Genomic DNA, 18,715 nt, shown 5'->3' with positions numbered 1-18,715 from the left:
GGGGCTTTTTAGCTTCTCTGAAAATGTACAGCTTTTTAAAGCAGCATATGGACTGTAGTTGTTTTGTAAAGAATATGATAGGAACAGTTCGAAAGTCAACATTATCTAAAGAAACTTATTATTGAACTGATTTCCCGAGTTTCACAGAACAATGCATGTGCCTTCCCAGCAGGGCACACTATTTACCCGAATTACTGATATGAATCTTAGAGATGAAACCCAGTAACAGCCCTCCCGAAATCTTAACTCACATGCCCATTTATCGTTCATACACAGTTGTCAGGTAATAATCCTCTGCTGCAGTTACTGTCAGCTCGCCCTGGCTTCTTGGCAAAACTAATGGGAAAGTGAAACTGCAGCCCAGCATGCTCAGTAGAGGCATCTCCACATATTCGTGTGGTTGGGGGAACAGAGGGAGGTAGTTGGGCAGCTATGTTTTTAAACTGAAGCTTGACTGTTTCTAAGCACTCGCAAATTTCGGCAAATAGGGGACTCATAACGTTTAAAAATTGCCTTCTATGTCATGTAGACTTGATATGAGTGTACTTTATTTAAAATAATATTTGCTGTATTATATTTGTTTCTATACCATTAGAAATGTGGTATAGAAATGGCACCATGGTAATTTATCATTAAACGAGGAGACTCCGGTGCTCCCAGAGTGGATGATGCATAATTTATTATTCTTTAAATTTGGTAATCAGAGTTCTGGGCAGGCAGGATATATGTCATTGCAGAGCAGAACTTCACCAAGAAAGTGGGATGAACCTGTGGCATATGTAATGTAAAATGGAACTTCTAGCTACGGCTGTTTTCAGGTATTGCTTGTAAGTGTTTTTACATGGATGACTTTGAGGAACCAGAGCAGGAGAGAGCATTAGAAACTAAATCCCCCCTATCCACATGCATGCCAGGACAAGGAAAGCAAGCTGCACTGAAATGCAGATCTTCCCAGACAAGGACCTTTGTTGTCTTCATTCCTGCGGTTTGAGGGTATGGACTAGACACTGAGGTGAGAAAGGCTGGTGACAGGGCTTCCATTGGAAATTCAGTTAGGGCCTTGTTAGGAAGGGGCTCCAGATATAGAGTGATATTAACGAAGTCCACACCAGCAGATCACTTCGCCAGTTACTTGTTTCATCCATGCTGCTCAGGACCATTAACGTTAATCAACATATCTCAGAATGAACAACCCAGTGCAGTAACCACCTAAGTGAGCAGAACAAAAAAATGCTACCAGCTTACTAAAAACCATAAACTGCGGCTTATCTCTCACTCATGTTCACTCACAGAAAGATAACCACCCCTTGGTGGGCTTCACTCATGACACAGAGACACCTCCAACACAGGATCGAAGCAAAAATAACACTTCCAACCACACACACTACACAGTTGTAGTGCGCTACCCATGCAGGCAAGCACTTTAGTGACCCATTTAAGAAGTGATTGCTATATAAATGTTGAAATACGATTGCTCTCCGACATGTCAGCCACATCACACTGACGAACCCTATGCGGAATCAAATACGCTGAAGTTTAACAACTTTCAGTGTTGGAGCATCAAAGATGGATTTACTCATACACACAGTTTTAAGATAACAAGAGTATTACATAATTTTGAGAGAAATTACTCTAGATAAACAGTGCGCTTATCTAGTGAGATCTTTCCCACCTCAGTGTCTATGTGTGCCTGCAGTAAGGTCAGCAATGATAGTTTTGATACAAGGAATGGCCTAATGGTGCACTTAATTTCCTCAGAATCTAGACCTACAACAAGTATGCTCTAATCCACCCCAGGGTTTAAGTGCCTTATATCATACGTAACGAAAGTGACTTTGAAACAGCCCCCGATTTCTTAATAACTATAATAGATAATCCATGTAAGCTATGAAGTTCCTACTTCCATTTCACGTTTTACTTTTTCTTACATTCAGTGCATTTGCCTTTTCTATATGTTGTGCTTCTGTAGCTTTTTTCATCAAACATATGACTCTTGTATGGTAGTGTGAATTGAGCTGCCTCTAGTGATGCCTGGCTGAGTTGAGGTTGTGGGTAGGCGGTCATGGCAGGCCACAGTTGAGAGCATTAGAATTGAAGCTAAAGCCAGTTTGAGATTCTCACAGTGCCTATCTATGGAACATAAGGGTGTGCGGAAGCTCATCAAGTCACTGGTATGTCCTGTCTGCTGAGCACACAGAGAGATGCTCAAGTATTTGTCAATTTTAATTACCACCTGACGTATAAACGTAAAGGAGGAATACACAGCACTTACAATATTGACAACCGCAGTGGAAAAGAAACTGCTGATGAGAGTGGGTGCTTATGTGTGAGACCAAGAGAGTGAGAGTAACTAATGAGCATTGAGTGACAATAACAGTGAGTGATTGAAAATGAATGTGGTGAGTGATGGGAAGTGAGAAAAGCAAGAGTGAGACTGAGTGTGAGTGGGAATAAGAATCTAGAATAATGTGGGCTACCCTGCTTGGCTGGCTCCCCATCAGTTTCAAAGAGCACCAGTCACAACTGGAGAAATTGGCACACAGGCCAATCACTGAGCAGTTTGATTCTCACAAAAAAATAAACAATATATCTCAGAAATCAAAATAAACAGTCTGAAGAGATAGAGGTCTTAGCAATTAAAAATAATAATTAGATGCACAAATCTGACAGACAACCAAAAACACAAAAGAAAAACGTACAGTTAATGTACTCACTTAGGGTGCCTGATGTCTGGAAGCGAGCGGTTGAGAGAGATGTTATCGCTCACATAAATATTAAATCCATTTTCCCTGTAAGCCTGGTCAACTCGGTCAGCATCAGTCAGTGGGTATGGCTTCCCCTGTTCTCCATTGCCTTTGGGGAGAAAAAAGGCAAACGTTAATTCTCTGTAACCAATATAAACAATGAGAGAGGGAGCTATCTTCAGAGACATAAATAGGAAGAATCCAAAATAACAAAATAAGTCAGAACATGGTACATGGAATTCTGTCTTATGGCACCGTATGGATCTCCAGTGTGAAATCTATGCGAAGACATTTTATCTTTCAGTAGTCCACTCCCACTGCATCCAGATGCAGTATTCATCTAGCTAGTACCACATACTAAGTGATCACAAAGTAGAAGGCAAATTATCAGTGATTAATTTGGAGAAAAAAACACCAAGCCCCAGGGTGTTGCACAGGAGGCCATTGCAGCTTGCACAAACTGACCATGCCATGGTTTCCGAAAGCCAGTAGAAACACTCCTTATTAAGCATCAAACTCCTACAAATGTGACACTTTGAGTCTGCACACTTGCAGACCACCCAAAGTTCTAAGAATGTTCTGAACCTGCTAGAAGTATTTTCAAATGTATATTTAATTGTTATACTGATATGCTCTGTTACGAAATAGGCACCGCCACCATGTGGTGGACTGCGATACGTAAGTGCTGGTATTAAGAATTCCGCCGGTGCCGGGAATCTGCAAGCACAGACACAAATTAAGCACTGCATGTGATTTCACTGCTTCCTACCAGTACTTTAGGTACCATGGGGATATTTCCCCTGATACCCAGACATGTCTTCATTAATTTTCAAACACCCTTGAAAAAGTGAACTGTTCTGGTCATTAATAATTTAAGAAACACGCAGCATATGATGCATACACAGACAGGTGGCCATTTCAGCAAATATGATATGAATAAGAGAGAACAGACATTTTTTTCAACATTTTCAAAGCGTATAGGGGGCTGGCCTAGTTTATAGTGGGTACCTGAGGTACTTACAGCTTATACCAGGGTCCAGTTACCCCTTATTAGTGAAATGTAGGCAGTGTTCTATCAGCTTAGGCTGTCTAGAGGTAGCTGTAGCAGAGCAGCTTATGCTGAACTAGGAGACATGCAAAGCTCCTTCAATACCACTATAGTTACACAGTACTTATACACAATAAAAGACAATACCCAGTGTTACCAAAAATAAAGGTACTTTATTTTGTTGACACAAGGCCCACAAAATTCTTCGAGGCAATACCTCTTCTGGATGCAAGTATTATACACAATATGTAAGCTAGTAACCAAAATCAGATAAGTGAACAGTCCTAGAATAGTGCAAACAGTAGAAAATACAATAGATTGCAATGGTTTTTTTTTAGGGACAACACAAACCACATATTAAAATAGTGGAATGTGAATGTCGAATTCCTCCCTAGGTAAGTGTAGTGTGTAGAGGGGAGCTGGGAGTGTAAGAGAACGCCAAAGGTAAGTAAAGTACCCCACCCCAGGAAAGCAGGAGTAAAGTACAGCAAGTTTCCTCAGGACACACTACAAGTCATGATAAAGGATTTTTCAAGAACGAAGCAAGACTGCAAGTAGCAAACGATGGATTCCTGGACCTGAAGACCTGTGGAGAGAGGAGACCAAGTCTAGAAGTCGAAGAAGAGTCCAGGAAGGACAGGAGCCCCTACCAACCTAGAACAAGGTGCAAAAGTGGATTCTCCGGTCAGAAGAAAAGTACAGAAGTGCACCAAAGAAGATGGCTGTGGGTTCCTGCGAGGTTCAGGAGATGTCCTACGTCAAGTTGTTGGATGCCAGCTGTTTGTGTTGCTGGATTCCGCCAACAAGTATTGGTTCAAGCAATTCTGCGGTTTACATCAAAGAGGAGTTGCCTGGACCCAGGAGGGACCTGGGGGTCTCAACTCAGACTGAGGAGACAGAGGGGGCTCTCAGCACTTACGATAGCCCTCAGAAGACCCGGCAGCACCCATGGGAGTCCCAGAACACGGGGACAAAGAAGATGCAAAGTGTGGTCATTGCAGCACTACACCAGAAGGTCCCACGCTGCCGGAGAACAACTCAGGGAGCTGTGCGTCACAAGATGGAGTGCTGGGGACCTTGGCTACGCTGTGCATGAAGAACTTTTGGAAGAAGTGCACAGAAGCCCAAGGAGCTGCAGAAGACGCGGGGCACAGGGGTACTGTCGCAGCACGGGGAGGCAAGCTCTTACCTCCACCAAATTGGACAGCTGGACCTTTAAGCAGTCTGGGTCACTTCGGTCTACTACCTGTGTTCCAGAGAGCACGCTCACCGTCGGGAGAGGAGTCCCAGTGTACCGGTTGTCATCGCAGAAGGGTGTCTGCTGAAGCAGGGAAGTGACTCCGTCGCTCCACGGGAGATTCCTTCGGTTCTTCTGCTGCAGGGTGAAGGCAGGCAGTCCTCAGAGCGTACAAACCTTGGCAACTGTTGAAAATGCTGGCTGGAGCTGAAGTTGCAGGTCACAGGAGTAATCCTGGATACTTTGTTGCAGTTACAGCAGTTCCTGGAGCAGTCTGCTGTTGATCTGAAGGTCAGAAGCTGAACCAGAGGAGCCCTAGAGGAATCTTGCAAACTGAATCAGAAGAAACACCCAGAGGAGAGACCCTAAACAGCCCTGAGAGGGGGATTAGCTACCTACCCAGGTACGCACCTATCAGGAGGGGCTTCTGACGTCACCTGCTGGCACTGGCCACTCAGAGGTTTCCAGAGGGTCCCCACACCGTGGAATCCAAGAAGGGTAACGCCAGGGACCCTCTGGAGGAGCTTTGGGCACCACCCCTGGAGTGGTGATGGACAGGGGAGTGGTCACACCACTTTCCTTTGTCCAGTTGCACGCCAGAGCAGGGACCTGGGGTCCCTGAACTGGTGTGGTTTGGATTATGCAAGGAGGGCACCATTTGTGCCCTTCAAAGCATTTCCAGAGGCTGTGGGAGGCTACTCCTCCCATGTCTGTAACACCTATTTCCAATGGGAGAGGGTGGAACACCCCTCTCCTAAAGGAAATGCATTGTTCTGCCTTCCTGGGATTGAGCTGCTCAATCCACAGGAGGGCAAACGCCTGTCTGTGAGGTGCCAGCAGCTGGGGCTGCAGTGGAAACCTCAGAGAGCTGGTTTGGCAGTGCTGGGGTTCCACAGTGGACCCCCCCAGGGTGCATGGGATTGGCCCCCCAATACCAGATTTGGATTGGGGGTCAATTCCATGATCTTAGGCACCTCACATGGCCATATTTGGAGTTACTGTTGTGAAGCTACATATATGTCTTGACATGTATGTAGTGCACGCTTATAATGGTGTCCCCACACTCACGAAGTCCCGGGAATTGGCCCTGGACAATTTGGAGGCACCCTTGCTAGTGCAAGGGTGTCCTCACACATAGTAACTTTGCACTTCGCCTTCAGTCAACAAAGGTTAGACATATATAGGTGACTTACAAGTTACTTAGTGCAGTGTAAAATGGCTGTGAAATAGTGTGTGCACCATTTCACTCAGGCTGCAGTGGCAATCCTGATGAAAGGTTTGTATGAGTTCCTTATGGGTGGCAAAGAAATGCGGCAGCCCATAAGGATCTCCTGGAACCCCAATGCCCTGGATACCTAGGTACCATCTACTAGGGACTTATAAGAGGGTACAGTGTGCCAATCAGAATTGGAATATGGAGTCACTAAACTATAGTGACAAATTTGGTAAGTAGAGAGAGCATAAGCACTGGAGTTCTGGTTAGCAAAACTTCAGTGACACAGTCAAGCATACTGACAACACACATAGGCCACAAACGATGAGCACTGGGGTCCTGGCTAGCAGGATCCCAGTGAGACAGGCAAAACACACTGACAAATAGGTTTTCAACTATGAGCACTGGGGTCCTGGCTAGCAAGATCCCAGTGAGACAGTAAAAACACACTGACAAATACTCACAAACAGGCCAAAAATGGGGGTAACCATGCTAGAAAGAGGCTACTTTCTCTCATAACCACCCTCAAATAAAGGGCAATAAGGCTAACCTTGGCCAGTTGAGACTTTATTGCCTACGTGGTGATAAATGGAGAGTAGATATGCTATAGAGTGTTTACTCCCTTTATCATCCACTGTATGGTTACTTCCCTGTGGGGATGTAAACCACTCTGTTTGGAGATTTTTACCTAGAAAACAGTGCAAGTGTAAATTCTCAGAGTCTTTATTTGTAAGTTTTAAAGTTGGGCAGTGGGATTTTTCCACTGAGCCTATGTCAAGACAGGGTTGCTGTCCTAATGAAGAGAATGCCAGACAGGGATGCTGTCTCAGTAAAGCCATAGCTGGGCAAAAAGTTTGTCCATATGGTTGAAAGAGAGAACAGGGTTGCTGTTTCTCTTGGGTTGTAGCAGGACAGGGCTGCAGTCCTATAAGCTCCACACTAAGATAGGAATGCTGACCTATGTGTTCAGAGGTAGTGCAGGGCTGCTGCACTAAAGTTTCTCTGGGAGGGCTGCTCCAAATTTACAAAAACAGTTCAATTTTTCACATTTGGTTTAGTGGTTCCACAGAGAAGTACTTTTACCTCTGGGAGTCCAGCTGTGGCAGCTGTGGGCTCCCTTGGCACAGGTTCCTCCCCCAGGAGAGGTGTCTCCCACCACAGGAATGGTATCCTTAGTGGTAGGGTGGGGAAGGGATACTTTGATACCCTTTTTACCTGTTGGTGGAGAGGGATTCTGAGATTTCAGGCCTTTTTCTCTCTTTCGCATTTTAGTTTCACCTGAGATGAGAAAGAAATTCCTCAGGGATACCCAGCATGGATCCTAAACTCTACATCAGCCCAACCTGAGGCCTCTAGGTCATTACTTAAGAGACAGTCTACAGGTAAGATAGGTGATACCACCACCTGCTTAGGGCCAGTAACTCCACCCAAACTAAGTTGCACTACAGCTAAGGGGAAAGACTGAGTGGAGTTATTGACATCATTAACCTGGTACTTCTGTCCAAGGAGGTGTTGTGCAGGTGACATCAAGTTTTCAGTCACCAAAGTGATGCTGGGACCTGTGTCCCTGTAGGCCTGGGCCTCAACACCATTTATTACCATTCACTGCTTGTACTTGTCCATGTTAAGTGGACAAGTAACCAAGGTGGCAAGGCCAATGCCACCAGGTGTGATAGAAACTGTCTTGGGAGTGTCTACCCCAGTTTCTATGATGGACCGATAAGTAAACCGAAGTACACCCTTTTACTATTGCCAGTAGTCCCACCACTATTACCACTATTGCTAGGGGCACTAGAGCTTGATGTATTAGTTAGTGGTGGTAGGCTAAGGGGCTTTACCTGGGCAGGACTTATCCCCTGGCCTATAGTCTTTGCCTCTGCACACATAGCACCAGGGCTTTTTATTTTGTGCAGAGTGAGAAGAAGAGGAAGATGATTTATTCCCACCCCCAGCGGAGTGTTGCGGACCTGAAGAAGGATATTTGTGCTTACGTTTATCCCCATGCTTATCCTGAGATTTTTCACCATCTTTCTTCTTTTCTTTGTCACCCCCTGTGTGAGCTCACCCTTGTTCTGACCCAATTGTCTGCCTTCTTTCCCAATTCTTGGGGAGAGGTCAGATCTGAGTCCACAAGATATTGGTGCAACAAATCAGACACACAACTATTCAATACATGCTCTCTCAAAACCAGATTATACAGCATTACAATAGGTGACTCTTTAAATTAGCAATGTCATTAGGCAGCCTTTCCAAGTGCCATGCATTAAGGGTTAGACTAATACAAACCGTTATCCTTCCCGCATTCCAAACTGGCACCACACTGTCACACAATTATGAGGGCTACTGTTAGCCCTTGTTTGTCATCAGGTTAATAAACCATTTCAGAAACCTAAAGCAATAATATTTTAAAGTAAAGCTACGTTGTAAAACCTAGCGCTACAGTCAAAAACAGACTTTATGGTTTGGTTAAATTGTCATCTCCAAGTTCTAGGAACCACTGGTAACCAGGATTTTAAACAGTAGCTCAAATACCTTACAACACAGAGCACAAATATCAAAGGAGACAACAAATGAGCTCTAGCCAATACGTAGCACAAGAGGTCCAGCACATTACCTGCTCTACGATGAGGCGTGAGACTAAAGGCACAAGACAAACACAAGGCAGTGGTCGAAATGCATAAACAAGCATTCGCAATTCAATTGGTCTGCATTTTCTTGAATTAGAGCTATTTGAATTGTAAATTTAGAACTGGACTTTTCTTTCCACATAAACTGGTCAATCCCGTCTCATAATTTCATCTTTTCCTGTCATGTTTTGGTGGTCAATGGAGGCTACTCACAACAGAAATCACAAGTCTTGAGGAGAGATGAGAAGATGACTGCAGTACCTCACGTTGTGTAAACGTCTGAACAGAAATTGGAAAGTAAGCTTGGAAAAGTATTTAATTTTTATTTTAACAGAATGAAAAGTCTTGCAAGCATTCTTGCCTTGCATTTCAACCAGAGCAGCCTGAGAAGATTTATGGCCCCAATAAAGGAGATAAGCAATGCTATGTGTGCAATGTCGATGTCGTGAAAGCTGGCAGAGAGGCGCCCTGTAGAGAGAGACTTGAGATGTGATGCGAGGCTAAACACGTTGTATAAGGTTGGCCGATCGATGACACCAGACTGCTTGGTTTTAGTTTTAGGTAAGCTGCCTTTATTGGTCTTTTGACAGTATATATATTGTGGTTGTTGGATAGTTTTTTGTGGTTTGGAGGGTTTAAACGTCTTTTCCTTCTGGCCGCTCCATCTCGTCGTCTTCTTTTTCTTTTCTTTCAGGGCCTCGCGGGAAGCGTGTGGAAACAGAAAAGAATAGATACGGTAAGTGTGTGGGGTTTTTTGTTTTTCCTTTCCCTTCCTCTTTTCTTTTCTCTCTCTCTTTCTCTCCACTCTCTTTTCTCACTCCCCGGTTTTTCCTATCTTTCTTTTCTTTTACTCTCCTTGCTGTCTTCTCTTTGATGTTCTTTAGTCTTCTTTCCTGTCTTCCCTTCTCCCCTGATGTTAGCGAGATTTCCCTTCTGTGCCCTTCTCTTATTTCCTCGTATTTTCCTCTCGTCTCTCCTTTTCTTTTCTCTGCAATATTGTAAGTGCACTGGTTTCTCTACTGTCCTGGTCCTTTTCTTTCTCTTAGGCCTGTTCTCTTCCTCTTTTCTTGGCTTCTTGTCTTCTCCTGTATCCCTTATCCTCTTCCTATACTTTTCCTTCTTATTTGCTTATTCCTCTTCCCCCCCCTGTCCCCGTGCTCATAGTGCAGTGCCCGTGTTTTCCTTTTACCCGTCTCCTTCCACCTCCCGCTCCTTTCTCCCCGTCCCGCACTCCCGTACCTGGATTGGCCACGCTTCTCCTGAAGCGTGGCGGCTCACTCGTGTGCTCCCCGGGGCCAGCGGTCCTCGTCTCTGCAACGGGCCTCCACCGTTCTGGTTCCCAATGTCGGTCCGCTCTTCCGAAGAGTGGTTGCGGCGTCTTCCGGGGCAGCGTCCTCCGTAGTTGTCCGTTCCTCTTCTCCTGTCGGCTCCTTCAAACGCCAGCTCCAAATCCCGTCGTTCTCCCTGTGAAAGGGAGGAAGCCTCTTTTTGACTACCTTCAGGTCCCGCGGTGGCGGCAGGGAACCAATGGGAAGGCCGTCTTCCCGGGTCGCTTCCGTGGCGTTATGGGCAGCGACAGCACAAGCAAGATCAGAGTGTGGGTCGGACTGGTTTGACCCATCACAAACACTCCCCCTAGAGAGCGTCTGTCGATGACGCTCAGAAGCAGGATGCCGGGAAAGAAATTCTGCATTCACCATGAGACGGCCCGGAGAATGGAGCACCTGAGAAGAAAAAGGTTGTAGAGAGAGAAACCATCTTAGGATCCGAGGGTTGGTATCCTTATTGCGAGTGAGCCAGGTGAGAGGAGCATGATCCGTCAAGAGGGTGAAGGGACGGCCACTGAGATAATAACGGAGGGACTCAATGGCCCACTTAATGGCCAGACATTTCTTTTCAATAGTAGGATAGTGTTGTTCCCGCGGAAGAAGCTTTCTACTAATGTATAAGATGGGGTGGACAGAACCATCTGGTTGCGGTTGGGACAACACAGCCCCTAGTCCAACGCCGGAGGCATCAGTTTGTAAATAAAAAGGGCTCCTGAAGTCGGGGCAACACAACACTGGGTCAGTAGACAGAGCATTCCTGAGTCCGAGGAAACTGCGCATACTAGCCTCGGATAAGGAAGAAAAGGTTTTAAGCGCCTAATTTTTCAGTAAGTTGGTAAAGGGCTCAGCTATGGTTAAGAACTGGGGTACAAACCTCCTATAATACCCAACTAGACCGAGGAAGGCACGTACTTCTTTTTTTTTATGTTGGTACCGGGATCTGTTGAATAGCTTCCACCTTCTCTATTTTCGGGCGGACCTGCCCCTGTCCTAAGACGTAACATAAATATCTAATGGTGGTAAAACCCAGTCTACACTTTTCGGGGTTAGCAGTTAACCGTGCTACCCTTAATGCTTGTAAGACCGCTGTTAAATGTTGGAGGTGGTAAGGCCATGTGTCGCTAAATATCACAATGTCATCTAAATATGCGGGCGCATATAAGTGATGGGAACGTAAGACCATATCCATTAACCTTTGAAATGTGGCGGGAGCTCCATGCAACCCAAGAGGAAGGACGGTGAATTGATACAACCCGGAGGGTGCAGCAAATGTAGTTTTCTCTCTGTCTGCTGCTTTCAAAGGGATCTGCCAATAACCCTTCGTCAGGTCTAGGGTGGACATGAACCTGGCGTGCCCTATTTTCTCCAATAGCTCGTCAATGCTGGGCATGGGATATGCGTCAAAATAAGTGAGTTCATTGACCCTCCTGTAGTCTACACAAAATCGAGTAGTCCCATCTGGTTTGGGCACTAATACCACAGGAGAACACCAGGGACTACTGGATGGTTCTATAATACCTGTCTGTAACATGTTTTGGACTTCCTGTTCAATCACGGCTTTCTTGGCCTAGGGAACTCTATAGGGTCTTTGTTGTGCTATTGCCTCGCTCTTAGTACGGATACTGTGTTCTGTTAATGTAGTGTGAGCGGGCTGTCGAGAAAAAACATCTGTACAGGACTGTATCGTCCGCAAGAGAGAGTTTTTATACGTCTCGGAAAGGGAGGTATTGATCTGTGGTTTGTTTTCCTCCGGGTTTTGGGAAGGGGTAAAGGAGGGATATGGTATGTCTTCTCTATGGTCTGTCGTGATATGTTGGACTTTGTGTATAATATCAGTTTCCTGCCATTTTTAACAGGTTTATGTGGTAGATCTGTTCTTTATGGGGCCTATGGGGAAGAGCCAATCTATACGTTGTGGGGCTGATCTGCTCTAATACTTCGTATGGTCCTTGCCACCGGGCTAACAATTTATTCTCACTACTGGGGAGAAGGATCAGGGCCTTGTCCCCGACATTAAGAATACGAAGTACACTTCTGGTATTGTAACCTTTGTTCTGTTTGTCTTGGGCTTCACGGAGGTTAGCGTGGGCCTTATCCCAAATGGACTGCAGATTCTCTCTCAATTCTTTAGTATAAGTCAGGAGGTCTTTGGCTTCCTCGTCTGTCTCTTCCCACTGTTCGACTAACATTTCGAGGAGAGTGCGAGGGGGTCGGCTGAATAACAGTTCGAAGGGACTATGACCAAGGGATGTTTGTGTATGGGTACGTATCACGTAAAGTACTAGGGATAGTTCCTTTTCCCAATCCCTTCCATCCTCTGCAATGCTCTTCCTGAGTAATGATTTAATGGTCCGATTATATCGTTCCACTAGACCGTCAGTTTGGGGGTGATACACTGAGGTCCTGATTTGTTTTATTCCCAAGGTTTTGCTGACCTCCCCAATAAGTCGGGACATAAATGGGGTACCCTGATCAGTCAGGATCTCTTTAGTGAAACCGACCCTTGAAAAAAACTCAATCATTGCTTGAGCTACTACTTTTGTGTGCATACTGGGGAGGGGAATTGCCTCGGGATACCGAGTGGCATAGTCTACCAACACCAAGACATATTGTCGACCTCTACTGGACGGGGTGAGGGGACCAATAAGGTCCATGCCCACCCGAGAAAAAGGGGTTTCTATGACAGGGAGGGGTTGTAACGGGGCAGGGGGTTGCGTGACAGGATTGTAGAGTTGGCATTTCTGACAATTTTGGCAGAACGTACGTATATCCCCGTAGATCCCGGGCCAGTAAAATTTTCGGAGTACCGCCTCCTCGGTCTTGTCCCTTCCGAGATGCCCTTCCCCTTGGTCACCATGAGCTAACTGCAAAACCTGTGCTCGGTAGCTGCCAGGGACTAATAATTGTCTCTGTTGGTCACCACCAGACTGGGGTATCCTATATAAAAGGTGATTAAGGATGTGGAAGGTTGGTCCTACCCCTGCCTCCTCGTTACTAAGTGCCTTTGCCCATGCATTCTTTAAGGAGGGGTCCTCTCTCTGACTTTGTCTAAAGTCACCAGCCACAGTATATTTCTTTCCCATGACTCCCGGTGCTTTAGTGTTCCCATGGTTCTCTTCCCAATGTTGTCGTTTCTGGAGTCTTTTCTGTCGTTTACTTAACTGGGGTTTGGATGGTAGGGGTTCGGCTACCTCAGTATCATAGGGTACTTCTTCCCACCATTTTTTCATCATGTGTTCCTCCCCTTCTTTACTTAACAACCGGGGAAAGGCAGTATAGTCTGTCCCAATGATAATATCTTCTTCGAGGTGTGGCAACACCCCCACCTTGAGGGGTTCCTCCTCGCCCCTCCACTGAAACTTAACCATACCTACTGGGTAATAGGCTTGGTCCCCATGGACACATGCGATTAATACATGGGCCTGGGGCACTCCTTGCCTCGGCCCCACCAGGTCTTGACGTATCACGCTCTGACTGCAACCAGAGTCAACCAGAGCTACCTTCTCCTGTCCATTAAGAAGAATAGGGAGGGTATATGTGGGTTTTGCCTCTCCTGCCCAGAACACCCTTCCCTTTGTGACTCCGATTTCCATTGGTTCCTCCATATCTTTTTTTTTAGGACAAAACCTTGCGATGTGACCCCATTCCGAACAATGGTAACATTGAGGTCCGGTCGAGGGATAAGAGGTTTGGGCCGGATGGGGTATACGTACTCGTTCTGGTTCATGTGAAGCCTGAGGTCGGGGAAGAACTCCTTTCCCTATACTGGGGCGCACAGATTAGGGAACTGGATTTCTGCTAGGATTGGCTCTAAAATCCAGGCTCCTGTGAAAAGCACAGGCTAATTCAATGGCCGTTTCATTGCTCAGCCCGGGGTGTTGGCGAACCCAGTTCCTGGTGGACGGCGGCAGGGCATCCAGAAATTGTTCTAGTACTAGGACATCGAACATCTCTTCACGAGTCTTTTCTGTGGGCCGCAACCATTGCCCAGCAGCATGTTGGACCCTGTAATAGAGGGTGCGCGGGCTTTCCTGTAGTAGCCATTTCATGTGTCGGAATTTGGTCCGATAGCTCTCGCTGTCCAGACCTATTCTTTCTAGTATGGTCTTTTTGATCTCTTTATAGGGAAGAGTACAGGTAGGATTTATGGCTTGATAGGTTGCTTGTAACTGTCCGGTTAACAGTGGGGCAATGTACTGACCCCATTTTTCTTCTGGCCAACTGGCTGAGCTGGCCACTCTCTCGAAATTAAGAAAGAAGGGGTCAGGATCTTCCTGGTCCTGATATTTTTGTAGCACACTACTTGGTACATTAGGATGTACCTTAGTATGGGCAATGGTTTCCGTTAGTTTACTCGGGGCAGTCTCGTGTACAAGTTGGTTGTTGGCGATGATTGTGGCCTGACTTTTAAGTGCGGTTTGTAAAGCCTCTCGCTCCTCTTTAGCGTCCTTCATTTGTTGCTCCCACATCAACTGGAGATGGCATTGTCCTTCCGCGAGTTGGGCTATGACATCCGCCATGGTTGGTTTTTCCTCCATTTTGGTTATAGGGGACCGGCAAATCCCACTTCTGACACCACTTTGTACGAGGTTGGCCGATCGATGACACCAGACTGCTTGGTTTTAGTTTTAGGTAAGCTGCCTTTATTGGTCTTTTGACAGTATATATATTGTGGTTGTTGGATAGTTTTTTGTGGTTTGGAGGGTTTAAACGTCTTTTCCTTCTGGCCGCTCCATCTCGTCTTCTTTTTCTTTTCTTTCAGGGCCTCGCGGGAAGCGTGTGGAAACAGAAAAGAATAGATACAGTAAGTGTGGTTTTTTTTTTGTTTTTCCTTTCCCTTCCTCTTTTCTTTTCTCTCTCTTGTTCTCTCCACTCTCTTTTCTCACTCCCCGGTTTTTCCTATCTTTCTTTTCTTTTACTCTCCTTGCTGTCTTCTCTTTGATGTTCTTTGGTCTTCTTTCCTGTCTTCTCTTCTGCCCTGATGTTAGCGAGATTTCTCTTCTTTGCCCTTCTCTTATTTCCTCGTATTTTCCTCTTGTCTCTCCTTTTCTTTTCTCTGCAATATTGTAAGTGCACTGGTTTCTCTATTGTCCTGGTCCTTTTCTTTCTCTTAGGCCTGTTCTCTTCCTTTTTTCTGGGCATCTTGTCTTCTCCTGTATCCCTTATCCTCTTCCTATACTTTTCCTTCTTATTTGCTTATTCCTCTTCCGCCCCCCTGTCCCCGTGCTCATAGTGCAGTGCCCGTGTTTTCCTTTTACCCGTCTCCTTCCATCTCCCGCCTCCCGCTCCTTTCTCCCCGTCCCGCACTCCCGTACCTGGATTGGCCACGCTTCTCCTGAAGCGTGGCGGCTCACTCGTGTGCTCCCCGGGCCAGCGGTCCTCGTCTCTGCAACGGGCCTCCACCGTTCTGGTTCCCAATGTCGGTCCGCTCTTCCGAAGAGTGGTTGCGGCGTATTCCGGGGCAGCGTCCTCCGTAGTTGTCCGTTCCTCTTCTCCTGTCGGCTCCTTCAAACGCCCGCTCCAAATCCCGTCGTTCTCCCCGTGAAAGGGAGGAAGCCTCTTTTTGACTACCTTCAGGTCCCGCTGTGGCGGCAGGGAACCAATGGGAAGGCTGTGTTCCCGGGTCGCTTCCGTGGCGTTATGGGCAGCGACAGCACAAGCAAGATCAGAGTGTGGGTCGGACTGGTTTGACCCATCACACACGTTTTACATCATTGCTTCTAGGTTTAGCTACATTGTACCAGAAAAGGCATATTGTGACTTTCATGAGCAGTGAGCTAAATGACCGGGTATTTCTTTTGTAAAATAAGCTTATTTTAGGAGCCAGAGGTAAACAAGGACTGCACTAGATAACGCTAAAACAAATATTAGCTACTTCGGAGGTGGTGGGAGGAACAGAATGCTGCAATAAAAGCAGACAGCTACCAGTCTAAAACACCCACAGTGAAAGGGGAGCACCAAAGAAATAACAAAAATAGTCCATCACAGCAACAGATAAGGAAACCAAAGTGGAATAATACAGTATTTGGTCACTGCTCTCAAACAGAAAAAGGAGGAAGGAAAAGGCAGAAATGACTACTAGCGAGCAAGAATTTTTAAAGGACACTGCAACCAACAAATGAAATTGCTTTAAGCCAAAAGAAGTATACACAAGGTTGAACGCTTACCCTCTACCTGAAAAACAGTATGGGAACTGTGATGCTGTGTGCATTGTGGGCGGGGCGAGTGAGCGTGGGGGCGAGGTCAAAAGCATGGCTTACAAAAACAAAATGTTCTATAACTTTTGTTTTTAGTCTAATCCTCTGACAACTACATAGAAAATAAAACACAGCTTAAATTAAAAATAAATGCTAGTTCAGTTAATCAGTGGGAACTGCATTACTGTACATTATAAAACCTTTACTAGTTGATGCACTGCAGAGGTCCGTGTGCATAACCGGAGAGCCACAGAATTTAATTCTGGTTGGTGGAGTGAAGAAGAGTGACTTGTGTATGGTTAGTGCTAAGAGGTCCTAGTCTGTGACAGAAAGCACTATAAATGTGTGCATTTTTTTTTTAACTTGCATTACACACAGTATGATAGGCTGCTAAACAATGTGCAAAAAGAGGCAAGATAAAAAAAGTGTGTTGTATTTTGAGTTCAACTCACAAGGGTTCTTTTGCAAAACGCTCGTGAGGTCAGCTCATAGGAGCGTGGAGGGAGACAACAGTTGATGGTCAGGAGCGGTGGGGAGGCTTGTGTTTGCCGTCTCCTTTTTGCTTTCTGTTTTACATGAATTGTAATAAAGTATTTTCTGACTTAAATTTGCCCGGTTTTGAACTTGCATCAAGTGCTTCCAAAATATCGATTTTAGTACTATCCAGACTACCCAATACTGCAATGTATTTGTAACTGTCCTTTAAAAGGACACACTTCACAACTCTGCTGGTAACTAACTCCCTTTTAATATAATACCTCTCAAAAATAATAAAATTCTGTAATCAGGAAGATTAAGTGATTCCATCACTAAAAGCCAATACCGGCTTCCAAGCACCCTTTACCTTTGTAGATTGACAGGCTGAGAACATTTATATTTCTTTCAGGCACCAAGTACCCTGGCAAGGTGGCCTGTTACGCTGTCCGCTGCTCCCTGGGTTTCACTGCACAGGAGACTCCCTGCCTTACTCTTTAGGTGAACCATTTCAAATGTTGCAAATAACTGCCCTGAGACGGTCTTTTCACAAAAAGTAGAACTGTTTTCCTTAAATTAAAAAAGTATGGGCTTTCGTGCTCCTCAGATCTCGCCCACTTCGATCATTGCACACTGGCTGCATACAGGAGTACTGTATGGTACAGTACATCTTTGAATGCAAATATTGAGGGTATGAATAATTTAAATTTTACAAAAGGAGATCTTCAAGTAAAACAATGAATATCAAATTTATTTAAACAACATTTGCATTTAAAAGCAGAATACAGAGCACTTCATCCATATATCCTTGTTCCTCAAAAGGGAGGTGAGTTCCACGAGGATGACAAACAAGGTCAGACGAGAACACCTCATGCATTACAGTGGAATGTGCAGGAAATCACAGAATCAGAAGCTGTTCATATATTATAAGGGTGGGTACAAGTAAAGATATCAGACTAACTTATACTGCTGCCTCTAAAAAGTGAGCACTATCTTAAAAAAAACATTTTACAGCTCATATAGTGCATTTTACAGCTCGTTTTGCAGCAGCTTTTTGCTCAAGTGCAACAAACTTATTAGGCGGGCAGGGTCAAATGTTAAAGTGACACACGTGCAAATGTAGGCAAAAATGCAGCAACGGCTAGCCAACTTTTCTACTTCAGCCAACAGTTTTTGTAGTTGATTAATGAATTTTCCTAATTTGGCTAAGTCAGTGAGTTCTTTCATAGTAAAAACCAAGTTCATTGCTTGAGTGCACGTTCTTATGTCTTGACTTAAAAAGAGAGGTTTGAGCAAAGTGCAATGTGCAAACCTCAGAGCTAGGCAGCAGCAAAGTAGATGGCTAAACGATTCAAATTTACACCCGCAAAGCCTGCAATTGGTGATCATGGAAAGGGAGTGTCATTCTGCGCTCATCTCTTTAATCCTCAGAGCTATCCGCCTTCCGGCCATGATTTGCAACAAGCAAACTTTTCCAACCGCACACTAAGTATGGCTGCTCTGTCAGCGGATGCAGGCAAAACTCATAAGATGGTATCAGGGCCGCTGCCACCAGAGAAGTACTTAATTTGGTCGGATCTGTTGTCATTGAATTAAATCTTATCTGCTTCTTCAGAGTTGCTTTGAGGGTGGATTGCATGAGAAGCAGTACATCTAAAGCTGTCTGATTAATTTGTAAGGAATGCAGTGCAGTGCCTAGAAAGTTCGACCAAGGATTAGCGTTTATGTTGAAAATGAGACAGATTGTGGATTTCAATGTGTTAGGCGGAGCTGTAGCAATTCTGTAATAATATTTTAGAAGAGCATCCGTATGGGCCCACTTCTGGCTTTCTAGTCCCAGCTCTAGC

At 45.3% G+C, this 18,715-nt stretch overlaps 1 protein-coding gene across 1 annotated transcript in view; it reads right to left on the bottom strand.

Moving 5' to 3' along the window:
* Nucleotides 1-18,715, bottom strand: part of GALNT10 (polypeptide N-acetylgalactosaminyltransferase 10) — a 395,118-nt gene that overhangs the window by 186,253 nt on the left and 190,150 nt on the right. Inside the window, exon 3 of the mRNA XM_069199610.1 lies at nucleotides 2,715-2,853. Coding sequence (XP_069055711.1) covers nucleotides 2,715-2,853 — 139 coding nt within the window. The remainder of the gene's footprint in view (nucleotides 1-2,714; nucleotides 2,854-18,715) is intronic.

Source organism: Pleurodeles waltl, chromosome 7 (assembly GCF_031143425.1).
Source record: "Pleurodeles waltl isolate 20211129_DDA chromosome 7, aPleWal1.hap1.20221129, whole genome shotgun sequence".
Taxonomy (NCBI): domain Eukaryota; kingdom Metazoa; phylum Chordata; class Amphibia; order Caudata; family Salamandridae; genus Pleurodeles; species Pleurodeles waltl.
The sequence above is the reverse complement of the archived record's forward strand: the minus strand, read 5'-3'. Positions and strand labels throughout refer to the sequence as shown.